Source organism: Balaenoptera musculus, chromosome 4, assembly GCF_009873245.2.
Source record: "Balaenoptera musculus isolate JJ_BM4_2016_0621 chromosome 4, mBalMus1.pri.v3, whole genome shotgun sequence".
Taxonomy (NCBI): domain Eukaryota; kingdom Metazoa; phylum Chordata; class Mammalia; order Artiodactyla; family Balaenopteridae; genus Balaenoptera; species Balaenoptera musculus.
This window is the reverse complement of record NC_045788.1, coordinates 74,611,850-74,631,900: the sequence shown is the minus strand read 5'-3', so window position 1 is coordinate 74,631,900 and position 20,051 is coordinate 74,611,850. Positions and strand designations below refer to the sequence as shown.

The 20,051-nt window shown below is 47.7% G+C and overlaps 1 protein-coding gene across 3 annotated transcripts in view; it reads right to left on the bottom strand.

The window, feature by feature from the left end:
* Positions 1-20,051, bottom strand: part of ITGB5 (integrin subunit beta 5) — a 110,763-nt gene that overhangs the window by 49,317 nt on the left and 41,395 nt on the right. For all 3 annotated transcript variants that reach the window (XR_005019804.1, XM_036851832.1, XM_036851831.1), the window contains exons 5-6: positions 19,163-19,331; positions 1,172-1,333 (exon numbers count right to left, since the gene is read on the bottom strand). Coding sequence is in view for 2 of the 3 variants with exons in the window: in XM_036851832.1 (XP_036707727.1) it covers positions 1,172-1,333; positions 19,163-19,331 (331 nt within the window). In the remaining variant the exon portion in view is untranslated. The remainder of the gene's footprint in view (positions 1-1,171; positions 1,334-19,162; positions 19,332-20,051) is intronic.

Genomic DNA, 20,051 nt, shown 5'->3' with positions numbered 1-20,051 from the left:
TCAGCAGGAATGGGGCAGAGGGGGGAAGTCCCCAAAAGGAGAGCCACCACGTCTGACCACCTACCATCAACACCTGTTATCTTCCCTCTCTTCCCTAACACTTATCTTCCTGATCTCCTTGCCCTATTTTTCCTTTTCCTATGCCCAATGTTGGGCCTGCCAATGTCCCCTACAGGTTCTGCTCAGTCCTCTCACGGCTCAGAACGGGCAGAAGAGGCTGCTGATATTTGGACGAAAAGTTGGGCTATGGCGGGGGAGGGGTGCAGGGCAAGAAGGGAGGGAGGACACCTTGAGGCAGCTTAGCAATGTCCGGAAGGATTTTAAGGGCTGATGATGGATGCAGGGGTCCTCATTGGTGAGTTCTACAGTTATCAGGTTGTATAGTTAGGAGTTCTTTTTCCAGACTCCATTACTCTTGACCACCTCTTAAAACTGGAGAAAATGGGCTAGTCCAGCAAGAATTAGAAAGAATTTCTCTCTAGCCAGACACCAGAATGGATTTGGGAAGGAAGAGGGTGTAGATTTTGGGAGGAAGAAATTGTACAGCAAATGTGGAAAAATCTTAATTGTTGGGTCTGGTTGATAGTTAGGTAGAGTTCACTTCACTGGCCTAGTATATGTTTGAAATTCTGCCTAAGTTCTGTTTAATCGCATGGTCCCAGTGACAGACCACTGGGAGCGGAAGGTCCTTGGGGCTTCTCATCCCATGTAGGACACCTGCCACCCCACCCCTGACACTGATGGAACTCAGGGCCTCAGGAAACCCATTTCTAGAAGTCAGGAAGTCTTGTCTTCGCTGGTCTTGCCCCATAACTTCTATCCCAGGTTTTGGCTCTGCTGGAATACAGTCCTCTCCCTCGTGCAAAATCACCTCTCCCCTTTGAGATCCATCCTGTCTCGCCAGGTCACCTCTTGCCGCGACTAAACACTCCCCGTGTGGGTGCACAACAGCAGAAAGATGAACCAGCTGCAGAAATCCCTGAGAAATGTTCTAAGTTAATGACGAGGAGGAGTTCTGGAAGCCCAGTTGGAGAAGATGGAGTAGAGACCCAGTCCCAAGAATGGGGCGGAAAGTCGGTGAGTAGAGGTCCAGAGGAAGGTGGCAAAGGCCGGTGAGGCCTCGGACCACAGGCAGGGTGGTGGGAGCGGTGCTGGGGTCCCCGGTCCTCACCATCTGGTTGGAGGCAGTGTACTCGTTGGCCTCATTCAGGTGGCACTGGCCGTCGTGAGGCTGCACCAGGCCCCCCAGCTTTCCGTCCAGCGCGATGTGGGGCACGTCGTCCGTTGTGAACACCAGCAAGTGCAGTGCGTCCTTTCGCCAGCCGATCTTCTCCTGAGGGACAGAGGTGGATGGGTGTTAGGCCTTCCTGGCTGCCACCCAAGCCTGCCCTGGGGCATCCTGCCCCTCCCTGCTCGACTCTGTACCTGACAGCCACTCCCCTTGGACGCCTCCCCTTTTAGCCTCCCCTATAGTTCCTTCCGCAGAGCAGCCTTTAGCCCCCCAACCTCCCTTCAACACACTCGGCTGGCTGCCCTTGTCTAACATGACTGGTAAGTGACCACTTCAGTCCCCCAATTAGACACGAATCACTCATAACAGAGTGTTCAAATGACCAACAGACAGATCTGTCTTTGGAGGATTTGAGAAAACCTGCCATCTTTCTGGTAGAAGTAAACCACTCCAATCATGAATTGAATTACTCTGGTAGTTAAGGTCAATCAGATTAGCTCTTTTCTCCCTTTAGTGCTTCACTGTACGGAATGTATCCACTCTTCAGACAGAGGCACGGCTCAATACGAGCTATCTTGCAAGGGAAGGACTCTATTTTTCATATTTAGACACTGTGGCCCCGATACTACACAAAACACTCCCAGTCATTACTATTAGGAGCAGCTAGACCCTGATACAGGGCAACAAAAACTGGGAGACGGTTGCCTTCATACCAGTAGTGAAAGAGCATCCCAAAATACCTGGGTAGCAGGATGAATACAGGAAGGGTTTAAACACTGCTGAGTTATCTACACATGTACACTTGACACTGAAATAGGAGACTGGATTCACAGACTTTACAAGTTAAAAGCTATCACCTTACGGCAGATAAGGGATTGAGGGTATCATCCTCTCTTTCTTATCGCCACAATGATGGATAAAACAGCCTTCAAGAGCTATGATATTTTCTCATTTGCTCCAAAAGCAGCATGGAAATAAGTCACAAAAAGTCAGCATAACACAAGGAAGAAAAGGCAGTTTGAAAGGAAGCCAGGGAGGACTGAAAGCCAGGAGGCCAGCTGTGAGCAAAGAATTCACCTTTGGGGAATCAGTTTCCCAGACTCTCAACGTTCATCCAACAGACAATTACTGACTTCCTACCACACGCAGTCCCCATGGAAGGCACTGGGTCTAAGAAACAGCCTGTTCCAAACCTCAAAAAGCTTGCAGTCAAGTGGAAACACAACTTTAACATATCACAATAAGCATGCTGATGAAGGTAAATACACTTTTAATGGAAACCCGGGGAGGAGGAGAGAAGGCTTCCCAGGGCAGAGGAAACATCAGCTGAGCTGAAGGTGAGGAGGACCCTTCAAGGAAACTGGAAGAAGAAATGACAGAGGAGGCAGAAGTTGGGGTGGGGAGCGGGTTGCTCTAGGCGCTAGTAAAGGCACAATGACGAGGCCGGGCACGTTTTCAGAACCCAGAGGAAGCAACCTAGAAGGTCCCTTACAGAGATGCATTCTAAGCTGTGACAAAACTAATTTACGGTATTAGAAGTGGAGATAAGTGGATCCCCTTGGAGGCAGGACTGGGTGCCTTGGGAGGGGGTGTTAATAACTGAAATATATGGAAAGACAATGAAAACTCATCAAATAATTTTGAAAAACAACAACGAAGTTGGGGGATTCATTACCTAAGGCCAAGACTTATTATAAAGCTACAATAATTGAGACAGTGTAGTACTGACAAAAGGATAGACAGACCAGTGGAAGAGGATAGAAACCAGAAATAGACCCACACATACGGTCAATTCGATAGAAGGTATTGGAATAATTAGACATCCATATGAAAAAAAAATGAACCTCAACCCACAGCTCTCACTGTATACAAAAATGAACTCACAGTGGATCATAGATCTAAAACTATAAAATGTCCGAAGGAAACAAAGGAGAAAAGCTTTGTGACCTTGGTATAGGCAAAGATTTCTTGGATGATTCACAGGATAAAAATTTGATGAATTAGACTTTGTCAAATTAAAAACATCTGCTCTTTGAAAGATACCACTGAGAAAATGAAATGACAAGGCACAGATTGGGAGAAAATGTTTGCAAAAAATAAAAATCTGACAAAGGACTTGTATCCAGAATGTATAAAGAACTCTCATAGGCCAATAACAACACAAACAACTGAATTTTAAAAGCTAGAGACTTGAATAGACATTTTACCAAAGAAGAGATATGGATGGAAATAAGCACATGAAAGGATCCTCAACAACATTAGTCATTAAGAAAGTGCACAGGGCTTCCCTGGTGGCACAGTGGTTAAGAATCCGCCTGCCAATGCAGGGGACACAGGTTCAAGCCCTGGTCTGGGAAGATCCCACATGCCGCGGAGCACCTAAGCCTGTGCGCCAGAGCTACTGAGCCTGTGCTCTAGAGCCCACGAGCCACAACTACTGAGCCCACGTGCCACATCTACTGAAGCCCCCACGCTCTAGAGCCCATGCTCCGCAACAAGAGAAGCCACCGCAATGAGAAGCCCGCGCACGGCAACGAAGAGTAGCCCCTGCTCACCGCAACTAGAGAAAGCCCACACACAGCAATGACGACCCAATGCAGCCAAAAATAATAAATTAATTAATAAAAAAGAAAAGAAAAAGTGCACATTAAATTCACAATGAGATGCCATTAGATAGCTATGCCAATGGCAAAAAAAAAAAAAAAAAAATCAGCCCTGAAAATACCAAGTGCTGGAAAGAATGTGGAACAATCAGAACTCTCATAAATTGCTAGTGAGAATACAAAATGTTTTGGCAACTCTGGAAAACAGTTTGGCATATTCTTATAAAGTTAAATATACAGTGACCATCAACTCAGCAATCCCACTCTTTGGTATTTATCCACGAGAAATGAAAACTTATGCTCACATAAAAACTACTATGCAAATATTTATATAACAGCGATCCATGATCACTAAAATTTAGAAACAACCCAAATGTCCGTCAGGTGGTGAATACACAGACATACTGTAGTACATCTCTACAATGGAATACTACTCAGCAATAAAAAGGAACAAACTGCTGATACACACAACTCGGATGAATCTCCAAAGCACCAGATTAAGTGAAAAAAGCCTGACTCAAAAGGCAACTTACTGCCTAACTCCATTCAGAAGATATTCATGGAAAGACAAAAATATAGGGACAGAAAACAGATTGGTGGTTGCCAAAGGCTGAGTGCAAAGGGAGAGGTCAACAACAGACAGGCATTGGGAAACTTTCTGAGGTGACAGAAATTACCTATATCTTTTCTTTTCATTTCTTTTCTTCATCTATATCTTAATTGTGGGTGTGGCTCTAAGACGTTATACCTAAAAAGGGTGAATTTTACTCTATGTAAATCATCCCTCAATACACCTCACTTTAAAAAACCCTTAAAGAAGTGGATACATCTTTTGACTCGATGATTCTACTGCAGGAGACTCTATCTGCAAGAAGTACTCTGAAGTATGCATGGCAGTATTTTTACTAATAGTGACAAAACAGGGAAGAGGTGACTACCCTACCCGAATATGGGAACGGTTAAGTAAACTGAGATTTCTCCTTTCCACCATTAGAAATTATGTTCATAAAAACTATGAAATTATGTGTAAACGTATAATATAAAGTGAAAAACAAAGAATATGGTACTGTAATTACAGTGTGATTACAAACTATGTAAGAAACAGGCATCACTCTCCACTAAAAAGAGAACAGAGATTGAAACAAAATATACCACAATGATGTTGGGATTGAAATTAGAGGCAGTATCTTTTTTTTTTTTTTCCATTTTTTTTCCCCAAACTATCTTTAATAAGTGCTACTTTTAAAAGCCTAGGCTTTGAATGCTGGCTCTGTCATTTAACTTTTTCAGCCTCCTTTTCTTCCACGCCAGTTTCTCAAGGGGCATGCAGGAACCTAAGGAGGGTGACAGCAAGCAGACAGAATAACGTGGAACTTGGAAGCTTGAAGGTGGGCATGGGAGCTTTTTGTCACTACCAACTACCTGTGTAGCTTTGACCACAATTATTTAACATCTCAACGTTTTTTCTTGTTAGTAAGACAGGAATAATACTACTTAACATTTATTGTTCACCTGCACTACTCCATCACATCTTCACTGCAACCCTTATGAAGGAGGTAATATATTGTCATCTTGCAAATGAGGACCCTGGTGTTCAGAGACATTAAGTCACTAGCCCAAGGTCACTGAACCAGTAAGGACCAGAGAAGTCAGATTCAGATGACCTGCCTCTTATCCGCAAAGCTAACTACCCAGTCACATAGGGAGAGCCGAGGGTGTGTAATAATTGAGATAGTTCATCAAAGTACCTGGCAAGCTCTCAACTAATGACTGCTGATCCAGGATAAATGTTTGTTGAATTGGAAGACTGCATCTGAAACAGAAATAGCTCCACAAATGAGGAGTAGCATGGCTTAATAATATTAATTCTGTCTTCTCTGAAGTGGACTCTTGTTATGTAAGTGACGTTAACAAACTTGGCCCAGAGGTCGGGCTGCACAGAATGACATGCTTATTCATTCACCCAGGCTTTTGGGCTTGGAGATTTTACAAGCACTGACTCCACAGAGAATTTACAATAGAAATAATTTTCCTACTGTCTGCTTGGACTATTTTGAAGCCTGAAGTTCTGTATCCACGTTTGGGGCAGAGATCAGTAGTGGGAAAGCGAATTTTTTTTTTTAAAGGAATAACTACAAAATGGAGTGTGGCATGGGGGCCAGCATACGAGAGCTTTGGCACAGACAAGGCTGAGTTCAAGGGTTTGCTTTACGAGACCCTAAGTCAGTCACTTCATCTCTCTCAGCCTCAGTTTCTTCCTCTGTAAAATGAAGATAATCCTACTTTGCAGGGTTGATTCTAGGTTAACAAGTATTTAGTACATAAGACACACTAAAAAAGGGGTCTATAGTTACTACTCTCAGACTAGTAATAACTTTTACATTCCTTCTCGTCTCCTTTTGCTTCTTGATGTGTGGGGCTCCACGGTCACTACAGGGACCATGAAGACTTGCATACCGAAAAGTTTAAAAGCTTTGTATTAATTAAAACCACAGTGAGACTCTACCACACACCTAACAGAATGGCTAAAAATTAAAAAGACTGGCCACATAAACACTGAGGGAGATGTGGAGGAAACGGAACTGGCAGACACTGCCCATAGGGTTGTAAAATGATACATGTACTTTGGAAAACAGTTTAGCAATTTCTTAAAAAGTTAAACACTAGGGACTTCCCTCGTGGCACAGTGGTTAAGAATCCGCCTGCCAATGCAGGGGAGACAAGCTTGGGCCCTGGTCCGGGAAGATCCCACATGCTGCGGAGCAACTAGGCCCGTGTGCCACAACTACTGAGCCTGTGCTCTAGAGCCTGCGAGCCACAACTACTGAGACCACGCGCCTAGAGCCCATGCTCCGCAACAAGAGAAGCCACTGCAGTGAGAAGCCCATGCACCGCAACGAAGAGTAGCCCCCACTCGCCACAACTAGAGAAAGCCCGCGTGCAGCAACGAAGACCCAAGGCAGCCATACATACATACATACATAAATAAATAAATAGTTAAACACCTACCATATGACCCAGCCACCCCACTCTTAGGGATTGACCCATGAGAAATAAAAGCATACATCCACACAAAGACTTGAACACATTTATAGCAGCTCCATTTATAATAGGCAAAAACTACCAAATATCCAAAACAACCCAGATACCCATCTACAGGTGGATGAATAAACTGTGGTGTATCCACACAAGGGAATACTACTCAGTAACAAAAGGAGTGATCACTCCTTAGCACGGATGACACTCAATAGCACAGATGAATCTCAAAACAGTTGTTCTGGGACTTCCCTGGTGGCACAGTGGTTGAGAATCTGCCTGCCAATGCAGGGGACACGGGTTCGAGCCCTGGTCTGGGAAGATCCCACATGCCGCGGAGCAACTAAGCCCGTGAGCCACAATTGCTGAGCCTGTGCGTCTGGAGCCTGTGCTCCGCAACAAGAGAGGCCGCGATAGTGAGAAGCCCGCGCACCGCGATGAAGAGTGGCCCCCACTTGCCACAACTGGAGAAAGCCCTCGCACAGAAACGAAGACCCAACACAGCCATAAATAAATAAATAAATAAATAAAAATTAAAAAAAAAAAGAAAACAGTTGTTCTGAGTGAAATAAGCCAGGCCAAAAAGAGTATATACTGGATTTCTAAAGTTTTAACAAACGCAAACTCATGTGTAGTGACAGAAAGCAAAGTAGTGGCTGCCTGGGGAAAGAGGGCAGGAGACGCAGGAGGGAGAAATGACAAAGGAGCACAAATACTCTTTTTTGGGGGGAGAAGGATATGTGTTCGTCATCTTGATTACGGTGAATATTTATCTCACGGGTATGCATAAATGTCAATATCTGTCAAGTTGTACACATTCAATATGTGTAGTTTATTATACATTGATCATACCTCAGTAAAGTTTTTTTAAACGAAGGCTTGGTGTGCTCAGAAAGTGATTCAAATATAGTAAATTAGATGACCAGACTGAATGTCAATACTGTGCTGGGAATACCAGTTATGCATATCCCTTCGTTTGGTGGCAGTGCCCACAGAGCAGCTGGGAGTGTGGGCTCGGATGAATGGCAAACCTCAGTTCATGCCCACATCTTCCCTCGGCTTGTCTTTGTGACATTGGGCATGTTAGTTAATCTTTCCCAGCCCCAGCTTCTCAGCTATAAGATAGAGATAATAATAGTATTGATAGAATGGGGTTGTTGAGAGGATTAAACAAAATGATACACAAGGAGCACACCCAGCTTAGTACCTGCATGTAGTAAACAGTCAAGAACCGACAGTGATTTTCCTCAGTATTTCCATGGAGCTGAAAATCTGTGACTTAAATTCAGAAACACATAATCTTATTTTTGGATTGTAGGGTTATGGGTGATGTTTATTTCCTTTCTGCTCTCTGCATTTTCTAAATTTTTAGATTGAATATATTCTCTTTTTATACAAAACTATTTTAAGAGAAAAAAAGACAGACTTGTTTAGCTAAACTTTTCTCCAAGTCTCTGGGTAAAAACAAGATTTTTAAAAGCCAATCTCCTCAAACATGACAGAGGTCAGCCCTCAGATGAAAATGTCATGGGTGGGTGGGACGGAAATGCGCTGGACTCCGAAGCCAGAAATCCAGCATCTGGCCAAGCCTGCAGTCTACTTGCCTTCTCTTCAGTCAAATCTGCATCAAATCCACCACAAGGTCTGTTCCAGCTTCCCACCTCCCAGTTCCCACGCGCTCAGGTGAGCAACGGACACGGATAACAGGACTCGCCTCGTCTATTCCAGGCACTCAGTGTCTGGTCCCACAGCCCTGGTATGCCTCTCCGTCATAAATAAACAGGCACCCCCCTGGCCTCTCCTCTGGTCTTAATGCTCTCAGGGAAGGAGTGCTCTCCCTCCCCAAGGAAACGCAGCCCCCAAATCCCACCCTCTCCGGAGCACCGTTCCATCAGTCAATTTCCTCTGCATCCTTTCCTTGTGCCTAAAGATACGCTCACGACCCACTTCTAATAAACACTCTGTTTTTGACCCAACATCTCTCATCACCTGCCTCTACGACTAGCAGACTGGCTGCCTCTATTTCCTCTCCCCAGCTCCGTGTAACCCGACGTCTCCACACGCCCCTACCGTCTCTCTCACCGGCGGCTCCCAGTCCCCCGCCTCCTGCCCCCACATGCACAGTGGTTCTCTGCCCCAGCTGCACGTAAGGTCCTCAAGGGAGCTTCGACGATGCTAACGCCCGGCGGTTCTGATGTGACCTGCAGCCCAGCCACCGGGGCTTCTAAAGCTCCTGGGAGAGCCGACTGTGGTGCCAAGGTTGAGAACCTCGAAGCTCGCGCTGAGGTCCTGCTGCCAGCCCCGCAGCCATCCCCTGGCCTTGCTCTCCGGCCTCTCTGCTGCCGACCAGGGCCTCCTTCGAGCCCTCCTGCCCTTGGCTTCCTGGACACCGCACCGTCCAATGCCCCCGTCCCCTCTGGCTGCTCGCGGATTCCACCTCCTCTCCTGGCACTGGATGAGGTCAAAGGTAACACTGTCCCCGAGGAGATTTACCCAAGTTCCATGCATCCGCTTGGACAGCTCGCAATTAATTACCTCTCCCACTTGATCTCCTTCCTGAGCTTTAGTACCAGGTCTGGACCAAAAGCCAGACATGTCTGCCGTCACCCAAAAGTCAACTTCTCCAAAGTTGATGCACCATCTTCCCCTCCAGGCTTCCCCATTGCTGACAAAGGGACCATCAAATGTCTTATCTAGAAAACTTAGAATTATCTTTTTCATCCTACTTCCCTGGTCCCACAGCAACACCCGTCCAGTCCCGAACTGTCCATTCTGTCTTAGAGTCCACTCCCATGACCTGTGTCGAGCCAGAGCCTTTGGGCAATGCTACACGGTTTACCCTCCTTTCCCTAAGCCCACTCTGGGTGAGCAGGCAAGGCCCAAGGCTCACCCCTCTCCCAGCCACCAGCCTGCCTTCTGCCACCCGAGGGTGATGTGTTCTGTGACCCACGTTTACTCCAGCTGTTCCAGGCGGATCACACACGTGCGCAGGAGACCGTGCTATGTGAAAAGCGGTCATCCGCAGACGCTGGACACACGTGTCAGAAGTAATGAGCGGTGGGGGGAGCTGCCGCCAAGCCCAGAACCTCTGACTCCGTCCACTCCCAGGAGGCAAAGCCTCTGGTTTTGTACGGGCCACCAGTCCAATCTGCGCTGGGGCCAGAGATGACTTTCTCCAGTTGGAAGCTCAGAGGAGAACTTACCAAACTCTGCTCTGTCCGCAGAAAGCAGCAGAGATCTGGAGCTGAGAGAGGAGAGGAAGGGGTGTAGGGCCCAGAATAACAAAGAGCACTGCACCTGGCACATACTTGGCACTCAGTGAGGAATGAGTAGTAAGTGGATACGTGAACAAGATCAGGGTTGGGTAACAAAAATCCTCCCTCACAACGTCTAGAAGTCTTCAATCACATCACTCCCAACTCCAGCAACTATTTAATATGCTTTGGAATCCAACAGACATCTTCTTTTAATCATATAAATATGGGAAGCAGTAAGGGGCTAACTTAAGTGAGAATATTTCATCAAATCACCTGTCATGCACTGAGGTCTGAGAAAACTAATGGGAATTGCAGAAAGGGTGGCAGCAGGGCCCTGGGGATCATCCAACACAAGCTGCAGAAGGGTGGAGGAGGGGAGAGGGGCCAGGGCAGTCAGTGGGATGGTTATTGGAGGCCCTGGGCAGCCAGGCCTGGAAGTCAGCCTGGGGGACCTGGGACCCTGAAATGGCAAAGAGGGAACAGTAGTCCATGAAAAGGGCAAGCAGAATGGAGGTGGAAGACCAGGCCTTACAAGCTTTGAGAAAATAAATATAAACTGGCTCCTCCCCAGAGTGAAGACAGACTTGCTGGCTTCACCTCAACATGTGGCCCCAGAGAGAGTGAAATAATGGCTAGGGAGTAAGGATGTCATTTCCCTGTTCGAGGACATGAAGCTCCGGCCCGTGCGGCAATTTGGTTTCTGGGGGTGGAACGAGTCACACGCGAGGGGCTACACGGTCTGACAAAGAGGAAGGTCACTCAAAGGCTGCCATCCTCCCCCGCCCACCTCCAGACTGCCCCTGGGTGCCCCTGAGCTGCCCCACCGCACCTGGACTTTCACCCACTTGGTAAGGTGGCTCCATGGGGAAGCCATTGGGAGTGGAAAGCTTTTCTGGGCGCCAGCTCCAGGCAAGCTGAGCTTGGCACACAAAACGAGTGTGCACGGCAGAGTTCACGGTCATGGTGGCCAAATACAAATGTAGCTTAAGAGGGTGGCAGTGAGGACCAGACAGGCTAGAAGGAGCCACTACAGAACAAAAGCACCAGTGGGTTACTGGGCAGAAAAGCTGCCTCAGAGGAAATAAGTAGCACCTGAAGTTTGGAAAGAACCTCCGAGGTTGGCTCATCCACGTTCCACCCGTGCAGGGATCTTTCATCTGGCACCTCCTCCGCATGGGCCTGGGGTCCCCACTCTGACTCACTGCCGCATCTGGCAGCCCGCTCCACAGCTGAGCAGAGGTCTTCGCTAGAAATTTCTCCCTTGCCTTGAACTCAAACCTGCTTCCCCGTGGCTACCCTAGTTCACCCCCTGGAACAGCCCTCTTCTGTAGTGATGTCTGAGGTTAGGCGACACGCTTCTTCCTGTGGTGTCTCTCGTCTCGGTTAACCTTTAACCACTCCTCAGAGGTGTGGTTCCCAACCCACCACCATCCACTCACCCCTCTCTGCTCTCTAGCTATCAGCGTCTGCCTTACACACAGCCCCAGAGGCAGACGCAGGTCCCTGGATGTGGTCTGGCTGCAGAGGAAGGCAGGGCTGGGGCTGCGGCCCGCAGGCCCTGCAGCGCACGGCCTGGGTTTGGCAGCTGAATCTTCCGACAGGCTCACAGAAGCCTGTGGGTCCCAATATCCATGTCCTAGTGACTTGCTTATACACAGGGACCACGGCAGAGCATGACAAGCCTGAGAGGGAGGCTCAGGGATGCCCTGTGGGAGGGTGCACGGGAGGGCCTGGAACACCGATTCCTGGGAACCTGAGAAAAGCTGACGCCCCACCCAGCGGCCTTAGAGGACATGGCTGGTGGGGCCCACCCGAATACAGCCTGGCTCGTTTGCCTCGGCTTGCTTGTTCCGAGACAAGGCCCGCAGTACTCTCTCTGGTAAACAGTGTTCAATACAGGGGAGGCCTAGGTCAGGCTGCCGTTTCAGCGAGGACAGAAACACTAGCTTTAAATGATGGGGTTCTCCGTTCTCGATGTCAGTCTAAGTTAAGTAAAATCGATGGTCACCCAGACACCTGGGTCCTCCAGCCGGGTGTCAACATAGCCCATGGGCCTCAGCTGTCACTGAAGAGTCGCCAGCCACATGCTCCCTCACTGCTGAAAAGGACGCGCCATCTGAAAAAGTGTCTTCACAGCGCTATGTGGGAGAGCTGAAGAGCAGAACCCATGGTTCCGAGACGCCGTGAATTATGAATGGAAAGGGGGTTATCAGTGTTCCCGCGTCACAGATGGGGAAGCCAAGGGCAAAGACAAGCAGGCTCACTCAAAGGGCTAGCCTCCAGCAGCGCGCCGACCTTGGGACAGTACCCGTGGTCTCCCTAGAAAACCCGGAGGCTGCCAGAGCCATGTTATAACTGCTTCTGATAAACAGGAAACTCTTAGTTCCAGAGAACAGCGGCATGTGCAGCTGTCTTTCCCGGGACAGAGTCAGTCCTGGCTCTACCACTGGCAAACTGGGTCACGTGGGAAATCGAAATGGTTCCTTAGAGGAGCACTTTGCCCTCTTTGGAAGCACACCCCTCCCACTTCTCCACTCCTGTGTGGCCACAAAAGACGGCAGGTTATCTAAGGTCAAGGTTGAGAACTCCCATCTTTGGAGCCGGGAAGGTGGGTACAGTTCCATCTCTGGCTCTGTCATTTCCAGCTGTAAGACCTTCAGGAAGTTACTCAACCTTTCTAGGGTTGTTTCCTTATCAAAAGCGGACAGTACAACCACCTTCAAAGGATTAAGTAAAACAAGCCCCATGAGGTGCTTGGCATAGAGCTTGGCTCTCACAAAGCATGCAGCCAGTGGTAATCATTAGCGTCATCAGCACCAGAGCCTCAGGGCAAACACGGGGAGGCAGAGAGACCAAGGTGACCCTTGAAGGGGAAGAACACTGTGATTCAACCACTGGGTCCTACCAGGGCCAGACCTTCTACAGTGTCTGCGCACTCCGCTGGTACCTTAGATCGTCGTATAGGCATCTGTTGTCCGACTGCAGTGATCTCACAGGGACGGGAGCTGTGGCTCAGTCATCTGTGCAAGCCTCACAGCAGCTAATGGGGCATCTTGCAGACGGTAAGTGCCCAACAAATTTCCAGAAGTCAAAACTAAAACACTCTGTACATTGACCTTTCAGGCAAGCACAGAGAGAGAAGAGGTTTGGGGGAAGAAATGAGGAAGGAAAGGGGGCTGACCTGACTAGCCAAGGGGCAGACCCTACAGCAGATCTGAGCTTGGGGACTAAGGAATCTTGATTCCTACAATGCACTTAAGGAAAAATAAGGCTGAATTCTTTCTGTGATTCGCTTTCCCAATCATGTGGGTGTTCAAGCCTATTTCTGTCACTTTGTAACAGTAAACACGTTCTCACCAGTAGTTCGTTTCTCCTGTTTCCGTCCATGCTTTGCAATGAAAAATCTTTTTAAAAAAATCTGTCCGTGGTTCAACTTAAGAAGGGCAAAAATGTCATATTCCTTTCCTTAGGGAAAAGAAATCTCGGCCCGTGACTCACGATTTAGACATTCATCTAGAGCCTAAGCCCTAACAACATGCAGTAGAACATGTCTGACATAGACTCTACGCAAGTCCAATCTGAACTAAAGAAAAACGTTTGTATACACGAGGCTGAACCATATGAGTTTTCTATTTTTGTAGGAGAAACTATCAACGGTCAAATCTTAAATTTCATTGACAGTCACATGTCCATAATTTCACATGGTTCCAGTTAATGTTTACAAATGAGTTGTTCTATTTCTTTTCTAGTGGATCTGAAAGCTCAAATCAAATCCGTGAGGATGGGGACTTTTTCTCATCTTTTTTAAATTTTCTTCACCATACCTGCCACTGAGCACTTACTGGCCACACAATAAACATTCCTGAGTTGGAAAGCAGAACGAGCAGCTGCGAGCGGGGCAGTAAAGGCTACAGCACAGCTCACGGGCAGAAGGCAGAACAAGGACACGCCCCTCCAGGGACTAAAACAGTCGAGTGATTTAAAAGTACACAATAAACCACGACCACGTGGAAAACAGAAAGCCAGGGAGAACCCTTACCACCTCCGACAAAAGCACTGCCCGGGCACGGGCGGGGCGCCTGCATGCCCACCCACAGCCCCACAGCCTCCGTGGGCTACAGGGAAATCCAATACTCTCACGGGCTTCACGAAGACACTGAGACAGAGGAAGAGCAAGCAGGGCGGGTTGCATTAAGCCCCAGAAACTGTGGCGCGACCTGCTGGCACGAACGGCTCACACATGCCGAGACAGATAACCCAGACTGCATGAACACAGGACTTACGGGGGCGTCCCCTCGGGGGGGGCATGAAGGCGTTAGGGGCCGCTGCCCTCCTCGAGGAAAGGAAGGCAGTTTTCTACGTTGCTCAACTCATGCGTGGAAAAATGACAAGTCTCAGGTCTAAAAGAAATCGGGCAACAAGTCGGAAGAAGCCAAATCAGCTCTGGGGGAGGCCGGGCAGAGTGAAAACCTCTCACAGCTGAGCCTGCCTCCAGGAATGGGGAATTCTCCACCCTCTCCTGGTGTCTGCAGCAGCGCCTGCCTGGCCTGGAGCTCCAGCCTGAACCAGGAGAGGCCAAAAGCAGAATCAAGGGCTCTGGGCAAAGGGGCACAAGGCTGTGACAAGTCCTTTGTGAAAAGGAGCACGGACCAGCACAGCTGGAGGGCATCCTGGACCTCCTCCCCTCCAGCCCCACCTCCCTGCAGACTCCAGATGAGCACTCAGGCCACCGCGGAGCCGGTTAGTAGCAGAAGAGGCACAGCTTGAATCGGGACAACAGGACTCTAAGTCCTCTCTGCTCTGCACGGCACTGCCGCTACTTCCCAAAGCACCTGGCACAGCGTAATAGACAGGGCTCGGGCTTTAGAATCAACTGGATCTGGTTCAAATCCTGGCTCCACCCCTTTCCAACAGTAAGTAGAGTGAATCCTGTGACACTCAGTTTCCTCACCTGTAAACTGGGGACAAGCACCACCAATACACTGAGGGACTGCTGTGAGAATCAGAGATAGCGTATACAGAAGAGCTGGAGCACAGATGACAGCAGAGCAAGGGCAGCCATCATTTTGTCTCCAGAGGCCCACAGAGTCTGTATTCCTGCAGAAAGTCTTGTTGCAGGAAGCTGTTCCTCCGGCCTCTCTGGGGATGTGGTCTCCATTTTAGATTAGGATGCTCTCGCCAGCCAAGGGATAAAGGACCCAAGCCACGCCAAGACTTTTGACTCAGCATGCAAACTTACTTTGTTTGCTTTGAGACTTACTTATCCACCTATTTCTGAGAGGACACACAATGCTTTAAAAACTTAATAAATAACGCAAAATTAGATAATCAAGACTAAAACAGAAAGGATAAGAAGGATAAATGTTAGGGGGCTAGAAGATGAGGCCAAAAGGGAAACAGGCTGGGTTGCAGGGATCTGATTTTTCTGTCTGACGGGAGAAAGCAGCCCGTAGAATCCGTGTGGTCAGGACGTACCCAGCCAGGCTTAACTTTGCAGGGAACTTCTTTAACCTGAGAGCCATGGAGAGCAGCAAAGCCATGACTGACAACTCAGAGCTCCTGGACCACCCCGCCGCCCTCTGTCTTCCCAGGGCACCAGATCTCCCTGTTTTGGGAGAACAGGAAAGCAGCCATGGTTCCAGTCTGAACCACTCATCACACTTCCACCTATACATTTTCAGAATAAACAACTTAGAGTTAACGTCTAGAAAAGTCCCAGGAGAGCAATAAAAGCGGTAATGGGAGAAACTATTATTCAGACCAAGGAAAAGTATAAACAAGTTTAATAATAGGTTTCGAGGTAAAGATAAGAAATTATGGGTCGCGGCATTACCTCATCCCAACCCAGGCCGGTACAGCATTGGGAAAAATGCCTGCATTGGTGACAGAGGGGTTCCTTAGCTGTGGATACTCTTCGATGGTCTCTCCTAACAATGTGACCTGCTGGGGGGAAAGATGGCAACTCAAAACTTCCACTCGTGGAAGCAGTTCTACTTCCTAAATCGAATCCTAAGTAGAAACAGACTGTTTCCTTCTTTTTGCAAAGAGCAGCTTTCCAAGAAATGTAAAGTTGGCCTTGGGGGTGCGATTTAAGACCAGTCATGTGAGCATTCCATACCCCTAAGTCCCTAACGTTGGTAACTAACAGTCCATCCCAGGGAAACCAGAGTGAGACTGAAATCAGAACAAAGAGCCTCCTGTGGGCTATGAAGCAGGCCTGTTATCAGCTCCGTCTCCAGGGCATGGGGTCAACGGAAGCCGAGCGTGCACTGCTGCCGGGGCTGCCCAGCCAGCTCCAGCCTGCATGAGACGCCTCTCCAACTGCAGAGATTACAGGCCTGCTGGCTCTGTCACATTCAGTTTTCAGGATTAAGAGGAAGGGCCTTTAATCTGGGCAAGTCAGGAGAAGGCAGAAAATTCAGTCAACAAAGTAAGGCATGCTTAGGGCTTTTAAGAAAACTTTAAAAATCTAATTACAATTGAAATCTAATTAACGTTAAAAATCTAAATATCATTGAAACAAATGATATCTGGGATTTACTTCAAACAATGGGGAATAAAATGGTTAGGAAGGCAAATGAAACAAGATTGGCTACAAATTGGTAACTGTCCAAGATGGACCATGGGTACATGGGATTTTTATTTCACTATTCTCTCTACTTTTATGTGTTTGAAATGTCCCGTTACAAATTTTAAAAATCACACGTTATTTATTGTGAAAATTTAAGTAAATATAAAATAACACAAAGAAGAAAATAAAAACCACACCTAATCCTATCACCAGAGACAACTGCTGTTAACACTTTGGTCTATTTATTTCCAATCTTTTCCATATTTTTCTTTCTTTTGTTTGCAAAATAGGGTCATACACCTATGCTGTTCTATCACTTGCTTTCCTTTCCTCTCTTAATTTATCTTAAGTATTATTCAAGTGCTCAAATATTCTTTTAGGGTATGATTGTTATAGCCTTTCATCAATAGACAGGCCATAATCTAGTTCCAATATTTAGCGACTATAAATAAGGCTGTGGTCAACCAGGAAGATGACATTATAAATAGGTGATTTCAAGTGAGAAAGAAATTGCTTGATAGGTACCCAAACACAGACTGACAGCACAAAGGAAAAGAAATGGTGAGGAGAAAAGCTGGGATCTCATCGACTGCATAATTCCAAGCAATTAGTAACTTTCCAGGGATGCCCCATGACAAAGGCCAAGGTGGGGAATAAGAGAAAAATGCCAAAAGATATAAAACTGAAACACACACTAAAATGCCTCTCAGCCAACAATAATTCATAACCAGGTACGGGCACTGAGTTTAAGAAATCTGCTAGCATCTGCTTTGAAGCACTCGAGTCTTGAAATACTGAGTTTTCAAAGGGAAGGATATTTTCATGGGTTTGGGATGGCACAGGAAGGTTCCGTGGGCAAAAGAGCGAATCAAATGGCTTCTCATGGACCACCATGCCTCAAGCATTCCATCATGCCATTCTGATTCATCTAATTAAACAGAATTAATATAACTGGACAGTGCGTAGGCTTGTCACTGGGTTCTTCCCCTCAAGCCTTAAAGACAATTTCCTCCCCCCGGAAAGAAAACCCACAATATTCCCAAGATGGGAAGATAAGAAGGATCCCGTGTTTTCCCTGCACTATTTGTTCCTGCCAAGAGTGGATTTGGCAGGATGTCCCTGAATATAACACTCCATACAATCAATAATCTGAATGCCAGTCAAAAACATAATTTTTCTTTCTGAAGTAAATCCATAAACTGTCTATTCTGTGATGCACTTGAAAGACTCAGAGCTGAACACATTGTAGCTGTGTCCCATCTGGCTTTCTTGGGCTGCTACAAAGTATCAGGGGCCTCTGAATCAAACCGTTCTGCTCTAGCCAGAGGCTGGGCAGGGGCCACTCTGCAGCCATCATGGGTAGGGGGCCACTGTGAGACCGTCCTCTCCGGGGTGGCCCCAAGGACACAGGGACGGGCAGAACGCCAGTGGGACCAAGAAGAGGACTGAGGAAGCTGTGCTTTCTTCATATCTTTCTTTCCCCTTATCCCTCCTGTCTACCATTTCAGTTTTTTATTTCAGAAAGGACAACCGTGGCTCTCTTATCATTTTGTCGAGGACCAAGAGGAGGAAAAGTGAATCTGTGACACACTAAACACAGGCTCTCTGAGGTCAGACATGCGGCCTCTCCAAACTGAATTCTAACCTCCTTACCCAGCCCTCCTCCAGACATGAGCACCCGAACCACCGCCCTGTTGCTGAGTCCACCAAAATGGTCAAGAAAGCATTACCAATTATGCATAGTCTATGATGACCACTATGGAAAAAAATGTTAAAAGTATGTGCTAGAATAGCAAATTCAAGAGTGATATTTATTTTTATCTTTTGTTATTGTTATTGGGCTGTTTTGACATAGAAAACTATGTTAAGAATAAGTTATTACCAACATCCCATTTACATATTTCGCTGAGATTGGACCGTCTCAAAGCATGAGTTCACTTCTGACCTAAGTCTGTGTCCTCCCTCTGGATTCACATATCACAGAGAAACACGAGAAAAGCAAACAAACAGAAACAAAACCAAAGATGACAAGCGATTCTCTTTTTAGCTGGATTCCCCAACAGAGCACTCTTTAATGTTTATCAAAATTGGGCCATAAAATTCTACAAGATTCTATGCATATGGCTTGACCTTTTCTTCCCCCTGCTCCCTGCCCCAAAAGGAAGCAAAAGAGCCAAATATAGAAAAACAGAACAGCTGTCCGCTGGCAAAGACAACATCCCATTGTACACAGCCACACCCTGACACAGACACACACCAGCCCTAAGCCATCCCTGCACTCCAGCTGGTCTGACTTCTGTAGATTTTCCCAAGGGCCCCCTGAGCTCACCCTCTGATGCAAGAGCGGACAGGAGCCACAGGCTGCAGTGGCGCAAAATCTGCAGGCAGTGCCAACGCCCGTCACCCACACCGACACCTCTTCGCTGACCTCCCACGCAGGGACGGAGCCAGAAGGGAAGGTTACCTTGCAGACAGCCGCCTGGAGCACTGCGTCAAAGCCGCCCTCGGGGGCGTCGCGGTTCCGGGACACCCTCTGCTTCCGAACTTCCTCGTTGAAGCTGTCCACTCTGTCTGTGAGAGGCAGCAGGTGGCGGAACCCAAAGGAGGGGACACAGTTTGGGAATAGCTTGTAACTAGAGAGAAAGAGGAGAAGAGTCACTTTTCCTTCATTGTCCCCAAATCTTAAACAACCAAGTACTCTGTGCATTTACGGAGTGCCTTGAACGGCACCAACGGATACTCACTCCGCACCTACCACGCACCCCTGGGACAGGCACAGTGGGGGAGCACAGAGAAACAACAGTCCCTACTCTCCAAACACAAGCCCTAAACTGCAGGCGAGACAGCACATACCAGGTTGTAAGTGAATGAAATGGACAAATGGGTCGTAGGAAGTAGAGGTTAACAGTGGGCTACTGCAGTCAGAGGAAGATGTCACGGAGGCGCCCTGACGCGGGTCTTGGAAGATGCAAGCGCCTGGTGGACAGGCACCGCAGCCTGGGCAGCACCGAGGGGAAGGAAGGCTCTTACAGGCTGAGGAAGGCGGGCAATGTCGAGTGAGGGCAGCGTGAGCAGAGTGACTCTACGACACCAGCTTCTTGCATCAACTCTGCTGCTGCCACGTGACAAAGGATCACATAACCCCTTCGTGTCAACCCACTCAGAGACCACCAGGACGTGCTGGCAACCGAGCAGACAGGAATGAAATGAACAGGAATGAAAACGTGCTGTTTCTTCGTTCATTTATAAATATTGGAATGATAAAGCATCAGCTCTCCTAGATGCAAAGAGAAATCACTTAGAAGCAAACCATCTTCGAATGGAAAATTCTACCTGGAAATCTGGACAGAGGG